This window comes from Callorhinchus milii, unplaced genomic scaffold (assembly GCF_018977255.1).
Source record: "Callorhinchus milii isolate IMCB2004 unplaced genomic scaffold, IMCB_Cmil_1.0 Scaffold22, whole genome shotgun sequence".
Taxonomy (NCBI): Eukaryota; Metazoa; Chordata; class Chondrichthyes; order Chimaeriformes; family Callorhinchidae; genus Callorhinchus; species Callorhinchus milii.
The window spans coordinates 949,397-963,396 of record NW_024704763.1 but is presented as its reverse complement, the minus strand read 5'-3'; the positions used below and the strand labels follow the sequence as shown (position 1 = coordinate 963,396).

Below are 14,000 nucleotides of genomic sequence, written 5' to 3'. Positions count from 1 at the left end.
CTTGAGACCTGATACCATGTTCTACCAGGGCCCAGCTCTACTGAGTGTGACTTCTTTCTGCTTTTATTGTTGCACATTAACCTTGTCAATGTCTTCAGAGACATGTGAAGAGTAATAGAGGTCGGGTGACTCTGGACCCTCCACAGTGAAGACTACGCCTTGTCCTCCCCTCGCCAACCCTCCAGTCACGTGATTATCATAGCCCACAGATAACACTGCGGTGATTAATAAAACATGTCAAGCCTCCTTTGAGAGTCAAGGCAGGTCCAGTGAAACACAGCCAGAGAAAATACCCTACAAATGTACATTTTCACAGTGCCTTTCAAAGTGTCTCACAGTGTTGGCTTGAAACTCAAACTGTGGGTGGGAGCCTAAGCAGTGCGGAGAGGAAAGATGCCCAAAATCGCAGTCAAAGAGGTGTGTGTTTGCGCACACGACATTAACTGGTTCGGGGAAGGGATTCTCACTGTACATAGTCAGCCCGGCTCAACTCTTGAGAGATACGTGTGGTGTGAGCAGCAGGTGCACTGAGACTGCACCAAATAGCTTCATACTGAGACCGGGGGAAAGATCAACAGGGTTTGAGTCCTAGGTTTTTAAGTTAACTGCGGAGCTACACAGAATGACAATCTATGAGAAGCTCAAATCAGACAGTAAAAAAGCTGAAGCAATGTACAGTAAGTACAGGTTTGAGCTAGTCTAGAACACGTGAAAAGCGCTATGTCAAATGCAAGGATTATTATTATTATTATTATTGAGCTGCCTGAAGTACCTCTTTGGCCCAGAGGGGGCGCTCTAGCATCTCTTTAGCTTCAGGTGTGATGTTCCAGTCTCCAGGTTGGGGTTCACTGCTCCACCGTCAGTGACTAAGCCTTGAGCCACAGAGGTCTCATCAGGTCTCTAGAATTCTCTTCCCAAACCGCATTTCCTTGCTCTCTCTGAGGCCTTCGAACCCATGGCCTCCATTTCTGGGGCTCGATTAACCCCAGACTCGGAGCTTTACCAACCGAGCCATGGGCGGGGTGGCGGGGGAACTGAAGCTCACATCGTCAGATATTTAATCTTCTGGTGAGGACGTTGCCTCCTGTCATTGAATAGAACATCCTGGCCGTCTTGCCTTTGCCTTGACACCGCCTGCTCCCCAAATCATGCACGTAGCATCAGGGAGGCGAGTAGATGCTGGTGTGTTTGTGCTACAAAGATTGGAGTGATGACAACACCAATTTCATCAGGAGAGACGTTTATGATCCACAAGAGCGGGACAGATTGTAAACTCATGAAGATGACAGACACGGACTTGATTTGGGACACACTTTAAACCATTACCACTGAGTGTCAGACTCCGCCACTCTCAGGCGCTCCGGGACATTAATTACCCTGCCTGAAGGGAGCCATATAAATGCAAGTTGTTGTTGTCACGCCTCAGCTCAGTCCCGTTCATTGTCTTGTTCCCCGCCTCGCTCCCGGCTTAAATAAGCCACGGTCTGATCTTCCTTCCGCCTTTCTCAGCTTTGCAGCTCGCGTAAAACTAGATTTCCTGAACATTCCCTATACTGAGCTCCGCATTTGAAATTAAGAGTTAGGCTTTTGACAGGACAGCAGGTGGGAGACCGACAACCCCAAATCCTCCAGCGTGAGCTGCTGGCGTCACCTCCTGGAGAACGCTAGTATCACCAGAGCAATCTGTTAACCAATAATACATTATAATGTGATACAGCCGGGGCAAGTGCAGCATTCTTCCCATCGGCTGGACTGTGACCCCACCCCCACCCACCCAGCGCAATAATAATAATAATAATAATAATAATAATCCTTGAATTTGATACAGCGCCTGATCGCATCTTTGCAACGTCTCAAAGCGCTTCACAGGATACACTGTAAAGTGAATTGACTGTACATTTTGTGGGCGAAACGCGGCAGCCAATTGCGCACGACAGCGTCCGTCCCACAAACGGCCCCCGGGGGATTGAAGTGACCAATTTTTTTTTGAAGGATTTAATAAACTGAGAAACACTCAAGACAAGAAATTGTATTTGTTGGGCCGACCCATCGGCCTGGCCACCCCTGTCCCTGCCTGTGGAGGAGGCGGACGCTCTTTACCTGTATCCTTCTCCCCAGCAGGTTGTGGCAGAGTCTCTTTAGTGAGGCCCGTCGATCGGTCTGTAGCCGGGCTTTGGACAGCAGCAGCCCACACGAGGACGTATCCCTCACTTCATACTGTGAGATGTCGGCTTTCAGGACGTGGAAGTCTGACCGGGGGTCGTGGCCCACGATTATCTTTCCTTCCAGAATCTTCAGGATCTGAACCGAAAACCACGAGTGTTGGTTAGTTCAACAAGAACAACAACTCGTGTTTATATAGCTCCCTTCACGCGGGGTAGAGTCCCGGGGGGCGCTTGACAGTGGCAGAGTCTGAGGCCGAGCCGGTGGTAGGGAGAGAGGGAGGAGGGGAGGTGACCGTAAACAGGATCAGAAAGGAAGGTCTTTAGGTGGGATTTGAGAGTGGGGAGGGAGGGGGTTCAGGCCGTGTGAAGGATGGCCTCAGCAGAGCTGAGAGTCAGTGGGGGCCAAAGAGGCAGACCGTCTCAGCAGGTGAGTGGCACCGCAGCCTCCTCCGTTTCCTGGTTTGCTTTGCATATGTTTTTATTTCCGCCCCTAGATACGCACTAAATCCATCATCAATAACCTGCACTGGTGTAGAATGACAGACGTAGAATCCAAACCAGGGAAACATAACCTTTATAACCAGAGCTAAGCCTCTTAAATACCAGAGCAGAGAATATTTCTTCACCCGGAGGTTTGTGAGAGTGCCTCGAGAAAGGCAGGATCAATTTGGATCTTTAAAAGGGAGATAGATAATAATAATAATCCTGGCATTTGATACAGCGCCTTATCACGTCTTCGAAACATCTCAAAGCCCTTCACAGCATATACTGTAAAGTGAATTGACCGTATATTTTGTGGGTGAAACGCGGCAGCCACTTGCGCACAGTAGCGTCCCACAATTGTGGAGTCCTGTAGCTCAGTGGTGAGAGCACTCGCCTCACAAGCAAGAGACCCGGATAGGATTCCCGGCAGGGGGTGAAACCTTGGTCAAGTTTCCTTACTCCACACGCCTGATAATAATCCCTCAAGAAAGATAATATAATAAAATATAATTAATAATTAATAATAATAATAAATTGGTCACTTCAATCCACGACTGTTTGTGGGACGCTGCTGCGCGCAATTGGCTGCCGCGTTTCGCCCACAAATATACAGTCGATTCACTTTACAGTCTATTCCGTGAAGCGCTTTGAGATGTTGAGAAGACGTGAAAAGCGCTATATCAAATGCAAGGATTATTATTATTAAACAGTCGTGGATTTTAGTGACCAAATGATTATTATTTATTTATTTATTTGTTGATTGGGGGATTATTACCCCTGGAAAAGCGATCCAGCAATCAACTAACAACTGGGTTCCTACTTACTGCTGGTAAACAGAGGCATTTGTGTGGAGTAAGGAAACTTGCCCAACGTTTCGCCCTGCCTGGGAATGACGGTAAAAGTCTTACCTCCTCCCTGGCCGTGTGATAAGGAGAGGCAGTTTCCATATTCGATGGACGAATACCACTCACGGGCGTCCTATAATCCGTTATCTTCCCATCTGGTTTAATAAATTTATCATAGACGATTCTTCCATTGTAATCGACGATGCTGCACCGAGCCAGCCCACTCTCAGTGCCTGAAGGACCCATTCCCACCATCTCACAGTCCATGGCAACGTACTTCAAAGGATTCAACATCTTCCAGTCCCGGAGCAAGAGAACTCTGTCCTTCTCGTATCAACACGGCAGATTTCCAGTCTGTATACGATTTCCTCCCCCCCACCCCTCCCCCCCCCAGTTTGCTTAGTTCGAGTGCGTCACTTGTTTCCTGCAAGTGTCCCTGTAAATAAACAGAATGCAAATTCAGCAGAGACTGAAGTCCCTTTTTTTTTGCTCTGGTTTGAAGTGGGTGTGGGTAAAGGTGGCAGGTTAGATTAGCGGTTCACGCTGACATTCGTTCGTTCACTGGAACCCCACATGCGTGTGGAGTGGCAGCTGTGCTGACCTCAGAAGCTATGAGCTGGGACTCTCCACCGCTCTGGGTCAGGTAACCAGCTCACCAGGGTGACCAAGCGAGCAGGTAAACAACTCAGGTGTTCAGTCTTGTCCCCTGTGACTCAGTAAGTACCTCCTCCCCAAAACTCTTGGCAATGAACGCATTGGGAGTCGCACCCACCATTCAGGACAGTATTTTTTGAAAGCTGCTTCCTGTTACGGTGAATGTAATAATAATATTAATAATAATAACCTTGCATTTGATACAGCGCCTTATCACATCTTTGAGACGTCTCAAAGTGCTTCACAGAATAGACTGTATAGTGAAGCGACTGTATTTTGTGGGTGAAACGCAGCAGTGGTATCGTATCTTCTTCTTTTCCCCCTAAACCGGGAGCGAATGATTCATTCCCCTGGTGTGAAACCATGCCATATAGAGCACAAAGTTTCAAGTTCAGTCCCCAGCTCCATGTTAAATCAGATGATCCCAGCCCCAGCAGCAATCAAGGCTACAGTGTTCATGATAATAATAATCCTTGCGTTTGACACAGCGCCTTATCACGCCTTTGAGACGTCTCAAAGCGCTTCACAGTATACACTGTAAAGGGAATTATAGAAGAGGCACTTGGAAAAGGAGAAGGAAGGTACATAAGAAATACTGGATAAAAAAAACCGAGGTCTATCTAGTTGGCCTTCCACCTTCCTGGCGGTCCCATGTACATATGTCCCGAACTACCTATGTATTATATCCCATAATGTTATTGCCTGAAAGAAAACTATCCAATCTGTGTTTGAAAGAATCAACATTTCCTGCTTCGACCGTCTCCCTCGGGAGCCTGTTCCACAGGTTCACTATTCGCTCACTGACGTAGCGTTTGCGTAGATTTGTTCTGAGTTTACCTGCCTTCAATCGCAGGCCGTGTCATCTGGTTTTTACTATTCTGGACAAGTTGAAACAGCCTGACATGATCTATATTGTTTGGCCCCTTTAGAATCTTAATAAAGACAGCAATCATGTCGCCTCTCAATCTTCTCTTTTCCAGTGTGAACATGCCCAATTTGTTTAGTCGCTCCTCACAGTCCAGTCCTTCCATTCCCTCAATCATTTGGTCCTTTTCATGTTCCATACATATTATTTTCTTTCCGTTGAAATAACAGTCCCTTCCAGGAATGTTTGTCCCCATGTGAAGTGCTTCACATTTCTCCACATTAAATTTCATCTGCCCCAGTTCGGTGTCTGTGGAACCATCTCTCAGCTCGAGTCAGTACCTTTGGAGGAAAAGACTTTGCTGGGCCCCAAGCACATTGACTGCTGCGCTTGGCCACAATATACAGTCACTACACTCGGCAGCAACGCCCTGCAAAGTGCTTTGTCAATTAGATTCCACACTTGTGTTGCAGACCAAATGGTGATTGACTTCCACCACTTGGTGTACAGTGTCTGGCAGGTCAGGTCAGGTCAGGACAAGACGAGGGCATTAGCTTCAGCTCCAGCCCTGGCACAATGTGAGTGGCCTCACTTAGCCAGAGACCAGGGCCACACACAGTACAGGATACCACACACGCTCTGACCTAACACCAGTAACTGGTGTCCAAAGATCCCATCTCAAACATGAGTGTGAAACGGGATCTGGTTGGTGTAAATATCACATACTTTGTGACGTTTAGGATAAACCACATTTTAAATAAAACACCCAACAAGTTCTAGAACGACATTTATTGCACAAAAACGTTCAAAATTGACCTCAACCTTGCCCTGACCTCTCTCACGAGGAACAGTAACTTACTCATTAGATCTTATAAATTCTTAATAAATTCTTAATCTTAATAGATTCTGCACTTTAGACCGGTGAATATTCTTACGCCCAGTTCAATTATTTCTGAGCAAATCAAGTGGAATTCAGCCAAAGGCTATTGAGATTAAAGCCCTCTAACTGCTCCTGTGGTTATAGCAACCTTTAGAGACATTTATACCAATGCCAACTGTGATGTCAGCCTTTTAGTTTCACATTCCTGGCATTTGAGTGTCTGGGTCAACCCATTCCTGATAGTTTTACACCTAATAGCACCTTGTTCACGTTGTTCTCTCGCTGTAAACAACTTGCATTTATATAATGTCCGTCACTTGGGGTAGCGTCCTGGAGCGCTTAAACAGCACAGTGTCAGGCACAGAACCAGATTAACAAAGGCCGAGTCTGTTTTGACGTGGGGAGTGGGGGGCATGAGATGAGAGGGTAGGAAGGGTTAGCAAAACCAGGTGCATCCGAGAGACAAAGCTCACGCTCTGGGACACTATTCTGCGTGAGGGGTGCTGTATAAATGCAAGTTGTTGTTGTTGACAAGCACTGATAGAACACAGAGAACGCAGACTTAGAACACACAGCATCAACCACCCTGACTAAGCAGTGTACATACTGAAAGACACCATTATCATACTGATGTAATAGTACAACAGTATAATTACCCTTGCATTTGATTAACAACTTACTTATCATGCTGATGAGACAGAATATATTATGAAGTGTGACTGACTGTGTATTTTGTGGGCGAAAGAGTCGTGGATTGAGTGACCAATTTTTGTTTTAGGGGGTGGGAGGGCAAGGAGGCGGAAAGGGACGGAAGATGTATTACATTGTGCACACAGCCGAGCAAACAAGTGTCTCAAACGTTGCTCTGACTGAAGAGGAATTCAGGGAAAATATCGAAGGGAAATACCTGCTGTCAAATTTCATTGTTCCTTCCTATAATACCTATAATGCGTCTGTCAAGTTTTTGTCGCTTACAGACAATAGGGGGATTGTAGTTATTTCACAGAAACCACTTCACCCACAAGAGCTGGCCGTGAATTTCCCTACGAACGCGACGCCCAGAATTAACAGTTGGAAATAACCCAAAGCTAGCATTATAAGTTACATTTTATAAACTGGGCAGCACTTTTGAACACTCACAAACTGAGAGCTTGAGGCGTCTGCGAGACTGAAATGGGAGCTATCCGCCTGCTTACCAGTGTCGTGCTCATGCCTCAATTTGCTGCTGTTCACTGCTGCTCGGAGGCAGCCACAGGCCACATCTGGAGTAGAAGATCCTCCTCCCCTCTCCCCCTCCCTGTGACATCATGAATGGGGAATCCTACCCATAACGCATGATGTCACGTGAGGGGGGAGTTGGGGGGCGGCGGGGAGGGTGGGGGGGGGTGGGGGAGTCACACACAAACTCTGGTAAGTCTAGCCTTCTCCGTAACATTGGGAATTAGACAGAAACGTAGTCAGTGTTTGACCTATTAGCACCATTATCCATCAGCGGGTATCACCAGAGGAGCGACCAATGGGTGGGAATGTGGTACGTGACAGTTATCACACCACACACCCTGTATTTTGCCTCTAACAGCGGCACACGGTTCGTCTGCAGACTGTTTGCTTTCAGGCTCTGCTTTCAGGCTCCGCGGCCTATACACACCGTCAGAATCAGCACCAAGCACTGCAAGGTCAGCGATGGCAGAGACAGACACAGAGTGAAGCTTCTTCCATTCGGCCTCAGCACCATTCCTCCCCATTCTTAGCAGTGTGTGTATTTTGTGGGCGAAACGGGACGGCCAATTGTGCACAGTGGCGCCCCCCCCACCCCCAACCGCTGGAGCTGTTTGCCATTTGTCTCTGATGACCCTCCCCCCACACCCCCACCCTCTCTTATTGACGTGATCGCACTGATTTAGTGTTGGATTCTGAGCGTTATGTGCTGGGAGCATCATGTCCACCCGCTGACAGCTGGATTGACTACAGCCTGGAACTAATTTCACAACAACAACTTGCATTTACATAGCGCCCCTCACCCCAGACCACGTCTCTGACATAGGTACTGAACACATCTGGTGGGGGGGGGGAAGGGGGAGCCCTGGGATTGGGGCTGGTCTTGCCGAGAGACAGACTATCTGTGGGCCAAGCGAGATCCTCTCCCTCCACAAAAAAAGGGACAATAACATCGCAACACACGGGGCTGTGACATCCTGTATTCCATTCCCGTTAGCATCAGCCTCTCTCTTCTGGTCTCTGCTCATTTACTGTCCTCCCTCAGATCCTTAGGCCAATAGCAGTCGTCCATATAGCGGTCAATCCCTGGGCTGGTCTCGGGAGGCAGGGCCTGCTGACCGCACACGTTCCCCTCCCACTCGACCTCCACCAATCGGTACAGCTCCATTGAGGCACCGGCATCCTCCACTGACGAGTGACCCTTTCTGCCCACCTGAGCAATCAAGACACGTGTACAACAATAGCAACAACAACAACTTGCATTTATACAGCGGCCTTCGGGCGGGGCAGCGCTTCACAGAGGAGGAGTCTGACGTCGATCCAGGGGGAGAGGGAAGGAGGAGGCGACAGGCATTTCTCACCAGCTACAGGAGGCAGAGAGAGACGGGTACAAGAGGGAGACAGAGAGAGACAGAACAAGCAGAGAGACAGACAGACAGACAGACAGACAGACAGACAGACAGACAGACAGTGGGAGAGAGGGAGAGAGAGCGCGGTACAAGCCTCAGAGCCCTGTGGGCTTCAGTGCGTAGCGGTTCCTCACCTGAATGTCTCTGTGCAGGAGCAGTTTGGTGAGCGTGCGGAGTGAGGCTGTCACGTGCCCCGTGATGCCAGTGATGCTTTTGAAATTGGTTATCTTGCTGGTGTCTCTGGTCAGAGCTCGCGGGTGGAAATACCGCAGCGCCTTGAAGTCATTGTGCAGCGCGTGGCCCACCACCACCTTCCCCTTCAGGATCTTTAGTACCTGAATCCGAAAATAATATACAACAATTCCCGTAACCACCAACAAAACCCCCAGGAACTAACGCCCTCCCAGTCATGAATGCCTCATAGCACATGGCAGGAAATTCTTGTCAAGGGCAGTGACTGTATAATGTGCAAACCGCAAAATAATAATCCTGGCATTTGATACAGCGCCTGATCACGTCGTCGAGACGTCTCAAAGCGCTTCACAGGATACGCTGTAAAGTGAATTGACTATATTTTGTGGGAGAAACGCGGCAGCCAATTGCGCACGACAGCGTCCCCACAAACAGTCGTGGATTGACGTCACCAAATTATTATAGTATTTTTTTTCTTGAGGGATTATTATCAGGCGCGTGTGTGGAGTAAGGAAACCTGCCCACGGTTTCGCTCTGCCGGGAATCAAATCCAGGTCTCTCGCTTGTGAGGCGAGCGCTCTAACCACTGAGCTACAGGACTACTACAATTGCACACAGCAGTGTACCGCAAACTGGTGTGGATTGATTGACCAAATTCTTCTTATTTTTTTGGAGGGGATTATTACCCCCAGAAAAACGATCTGCCAATCGACTAACAACTGGTTCCTACTTACTGCAAGGTGGACAGAGGTGTGTGTGTGTGGAGTAAGGAAACTTGCCCAACGTTTCGTCCTGTCCGGGAATCAAACTCAGGTCCTCTCGCTTGCGAGGCGAGCGCTCTAACCACTGAGTTACAGGGCTCCAAGTGTAGTGACTATATTTTGCAGCCAATTTGCACACTGCAAAATCCTGCAAACAGCCATGAAGGGAGCGAACAATTTATCTGGGGGTTTCTGGCCGGGACACCGGGAGAGAAACTCCCTTCTCTTCTCCAAAAACAGGCAGATGGGTTTCCCATTGATCTGAAGGACAGCACCTCTGGCAACACAGCACTGTGCTGGAGCACTAGTCTGAAGCAGACAGCTGATAAACAGCACGGATGCAGTAAGTCTCACCTCTCTGTGTGCGAGGCTGAACGGGATGGCGTTCTCCATGTGCTCCTTGCGGATACCACTCCACCGGGTCCTGTAATCCACGATGGGAAGTTGGGGTTTGACGTACTTGTCGTATATCACGTCCCCACTGTAGTTGACCACACTACATCTGGCCAGCTCCCCCAGGCGCCCGCCAGGGCCCGTGCCCACCATCTCACAGTCAATGGCCACCAGCTTGTGGGGCTCTGGACGTCCTGAGAGCGAGCTGGGGGCGCGGGTAAGGAGCTTGGTCGTTGCTGGCTCCTTAGGGACAGTGACCACGGGACTGGGGCAGACTGGGAGTCGAAAGCTTACAGTGTCAGTGGAACCTGTCCCGTTCTCGTCGGAACTCCCAGCTTTTCCTGGCTGCTCCATGCTGTCTGTCTGGCTGACACCAGCTTGATGACTAGATGCTCCCGCTCTCCCTCGGTGCTCTGTCCTCCTCAGGATCCCCTGGCGTTCCAGGTAAACCAGACGTTCCTGCACACGCGTGTGCTTCCGGCTCGTCTTCTTCCGCCTCCTGCTTCTGGTGTCCGGACCGTCGCAGGCCCGAGCCCCAGCCGCGCTGTACAGGAACTGACCCGAGTTGGTAAAGCCGTGGAAGAGGTTTCCTGACGATGCCCCACTATCGTGGTCTGGCGGCTGCTCAGACTCACTGGACATACTCTGACCACAGTCCGGATTAACCATCAGATTCACTGACTGTTAGTGAGGTAACTGCAGGTTTTCTGGGGGGGAAAAAAACCCAATATTCAAGAAAATTGCGAATTGTCAAGACTGAGGTGGATCGATGTCTGTCAGGTCTGGTCAGAGTGGCCCATGAACAGCTTTTCTGAATGCAATTACTGTCCCCTGTACCTGAGTGTGTTCCACAGGTGTCCTCTGGTGCTCACTCTCTGTCTGTCACTCTCTCTCTCTCTCACACTGTCTGTCACTCTCTCTCTCACACTGTCTGTCACTCTCTCTCTCTCTCTCTCACTGTCTGTCACTCTCTCTCTCTCACACTGTCTGTCACTCTCTCTCTCTCTCATTGTCTGTCACTCTCTCATTTGCTGCCACGTGTATCCCACCACAGCCCCGGGGCCGTCTCTCTCACTCCCTCTCTCTCTCTCCCTCTCTCTCACTCCCTCTCCCTCTCTCCCTCTCTCTCACTCCCTCTCTCTCTCACTCCCTCTCTCTCACTCTCTCTCTCTCTCTCTCCCTCACTCCCTCTCTCCCTCTCTCTCACTCCCTCTCCCTCTCTCTCTCACTCCCTCTCTCTCTCACTCCCTCTCTCTCACTCTCTCTCTCTCCCTCACTCCCTCTCCCTCTCTCCCTCTCTCTCACTCCCTCTCTCTCTCACTCCCTCTCTCTCACTCTCTCTCTCTCCCTCTCTCCCTCTCCCTCTCTCCCTCTCTCTCACTCCCTCTCTCTCTCACTCTCTCTCTCTCAGTCTCTCTCTCTCCGTCACTCTCTCCGTCACTCCCTCTCCCTCTCTCTCCCTCTCTCTCACTCTCTCTCTCGTTCCCTCTCTCTCACTCTCTCTCTCTCCCTCTCTCCCTCACTCCCTCTCCCTCTCTCCCTCTCTCTCACTCCCTCTCTCTCTCACTCCCTCTCTCTCTCTCACTCCCTCTCTCTCACTCCCTCTCTCTCACTCCCTCTCTCACTCACTCCCTCTCCCTCTCTCTCACTCCCTCTCTCTCTCTCTCCCTCTCTCACACTCACCCTCTCCTCCGGTAACATTGAAGCAGACACGCGGCCACCGACCAGAGCAAAGCGCGGACAAGAGCAGCCCCGACGGCCTTCTGCCCCCACAGCGCCCCCAGCGGCCCCTCACAGCCACAGCGCCCCTCACAGCCACAGCGCCCCTCACAGCCACAGCGCCCCCAGCGGCCCCTCACAGCCACAGCGCCCCTCACAGCCACAGCGCCCCTCACAGCCACAGCGCCCCCCACACCCACAGCGCCCCCAGTGGCCCCTCACACCCACAGCGCCCCCAGTGGCCCCTCACACCCACAGCGCCCCCAGTGGCCCTCACAGCCACAGCGCCCCCAGTGGCCCCTCACACCCACAGCGCCCCCAGTGGCCCTCACAGCCACAGCGCCCCCAGTGGCCCCTCACACCCACAGCGCCCCCAGTGGCCCTCACAGCCACAGCGCCCCCAGTGGCCCTCACAGCCACAGCGCCCCCAGTGGCCCCTCACAGCCACAGCGCCCCCAGTGGCCCCTCACACCCACAGCGCCCCCAGTGGCCCCTCACACCCACAGCGCCCCCAGTGGCCCCCACACCCACAGAGTATTCAGGTCCTCTTGTATTTCATTCCCTTCATTACCGCAAAGTAATCCCTACCATCAACCAATCAATACATCAATCATCAATACAATCATCAATACAATCATCAATACAATCATCAATACAATCATCAATACAATCATCAATACAATCATCAATACAATCATCAATACAATCATCAATACAATCATCAATACAATCATCAATCCGTCCGTCCGTCAGTCAATACATCCATCAATCAATCAGTCAATCAATCAGTCAATCAATACATCAATCAATCCATCAATCAATCAGTCAATACATCATTCAATCGATCAACCAATCAGTTAAGATCACAAGCGGCACCGTGTTCCCTGTGGCCGGTGCCGGTGCCGGTGCCGGAGCCTTTGCTGTGGTCTCGGTCTCGGTTCACTGAGTGGCTGATGGCGGTTGTCAGGACGCGGCACAGACCCTCAGGGGATCACTGGCCCCAACACACCACCAAATCCGGGGAAGCGCTTTTGAGACGTTGGATGTTTTCGGCACTGAAACCGAACTCAAGGATCGATAACAATTACAATAATCTTAATAATCGCGGCGTTCGACCCGGCGCCTGATCCCGTCGTCGCGACGCCTCAAAGCGCTTCACAGGACATACTGTACAGTGTAGTGACTGTTTCGTCTTGCGGGCGAAACGCGGCAGCCCCATTGCGCCCGGCGACGTGCCCGCAAGGCAGTCGCGGGTTGGAGCGACCAAATGTTTCTGATCGCCTGATAAAAAGAATGAAGGAACAGCACAAACTCCGGCGATTTCTCTAATGTGTAAATGTTTATTGCCTGAAATCAACAGAGGTTAACGGATGATAAATAAAAATTTACTTACAAAAAAAAAACACCCCAATACCCGGGCCGGTCTGGGAAACGCTCTCCCTCCCCGCAAGGCTTTACGCTTTGCGGCTCGCTTTTTTTTATACATTAATTACACCATAGATATTTAAAATAATTTTTTTTTTGTTTGGTTTATAGTTTTTTTTTACAGAATTTCAGCAAAATACAACTTGCGTTTCTCGAAGCAGTTCATTTTCAAAAAAAAAATAAAAAAATAATATATTCCCGGAGATCGGATCTGATCTCTGATGTGGGGGTCCCAGGGAGAGGATAGTGTGAAATCAGTCCCATCGGCTGTTGTCAGAACAGAAACCAAACTTGTCACCGTCCGTCCGTCCGTCTGTCTCTCTGTCTGTGTGTCTGTCTGTCTGTCTGTCTCTCTGTGTGTCTGTCTGTCTCTCTGTCTGTCTGTCTGTCTCTCTGTCTGTAGGGTTATATGAAGTGTCCCTGGTCTCAGGTATTGGTTGACGAGTGAGGTACAGATGGAATGGCTTCGCTATCCTGTACTAAGGGGGTTAGCACAGACTAACGGTCTTGGGGCATCTTAACACCAAACGCTTCCAAATTTGTCCACAGGTTTGTGTGCGTACGTGTGTGTGTGTGTGTGTGGGGGGGGGGGGGGGGGGGGGGGAGGCATCCTGGGGGGAAGGGGAGGCAAGAACATCAAATTGTTTCCCCTCCCCCACCCCTCCCCCTGAAAAAAGTTCTTTCCCATTGAGTCACCATTAATTTGAGATTTTAACCAAGAAAAAACAATTCCAACCCTTCCATTCCCCCCCCCCCCCCCCAGTGGTAACGTGGTAACATGTACATTAGTATATCATTGGTAACCGAAAGAGCTTGACTTACAGAAACCTTGTGCAACTGTGTTTTTGGACTATTTGGACCCGGCTTTAACAATCAACACAAAGTGACCACAAACAATTGAGTGCAAACGGTGCGAATGACCCTTGGAAACAGTAACTAAGAGGCTGCAGAGATCAGGGAAACCGACTGCTGAGGTTATCTTCTCTGGGGC

The 14,000-nt window shown here is 50.1% G+C and overlaps 2 protein-coding genes across 2 annotated transcripts; both read right to left on the bottom strand.

Moving 5' to 3' along the window:
- Positions 1-1,647: 1,647 nt before the first annotated feature.
- LOC103188364 (interferon-stimulated gene 20 kDa protein) lies at positions 1,648-3,927 on the bottom strand. Its single transcript, XM_042343132.1, has 3 exons — positions 3,557-3,927; positions 2,101-2,301; positions 1,648-1,683 (listed from the first exon to the last, which is right to left on the bottom strand). Exons 1-3 carry the CDS (start codon positions 3,785-3,787, stop codon positions 1,648-1,650), a joined length of 468 nt encoding a protein of 155 aa, XP_042199066.1. The 5' UTR covers positions 3,788-3,927.
- A 3,382-nt stretch (positions 3,928-7,309) lies between these two features.
- LOC103188365 (apoptosis-enhancing nuclease) lies at positions 7,310-11,641 on the bottom strand. Its single transcript, XM_042343032.1, has 4 exons — positions 11,549-11,641; positions 9,827-10,572; positions 8,654-8,854; positions 7,310-8,323 (listed from the first exon to the last, which is right to left on the bottom strand). Exons 2-4 carry the CDS (start codon positions 10,532-10,534, stop codon positions 8,135-8,137), a joined length of 1,098 nt encoding a protein of 365 aa, XP_042198966.1. The 5' UTR covers positions 10,535-10,572; positions 11,549-11,641; the 3' UTR covers positions 7,310-8,134.
- Positions 11,642-14,000: the final 2,359 nt, after the last annotated feature.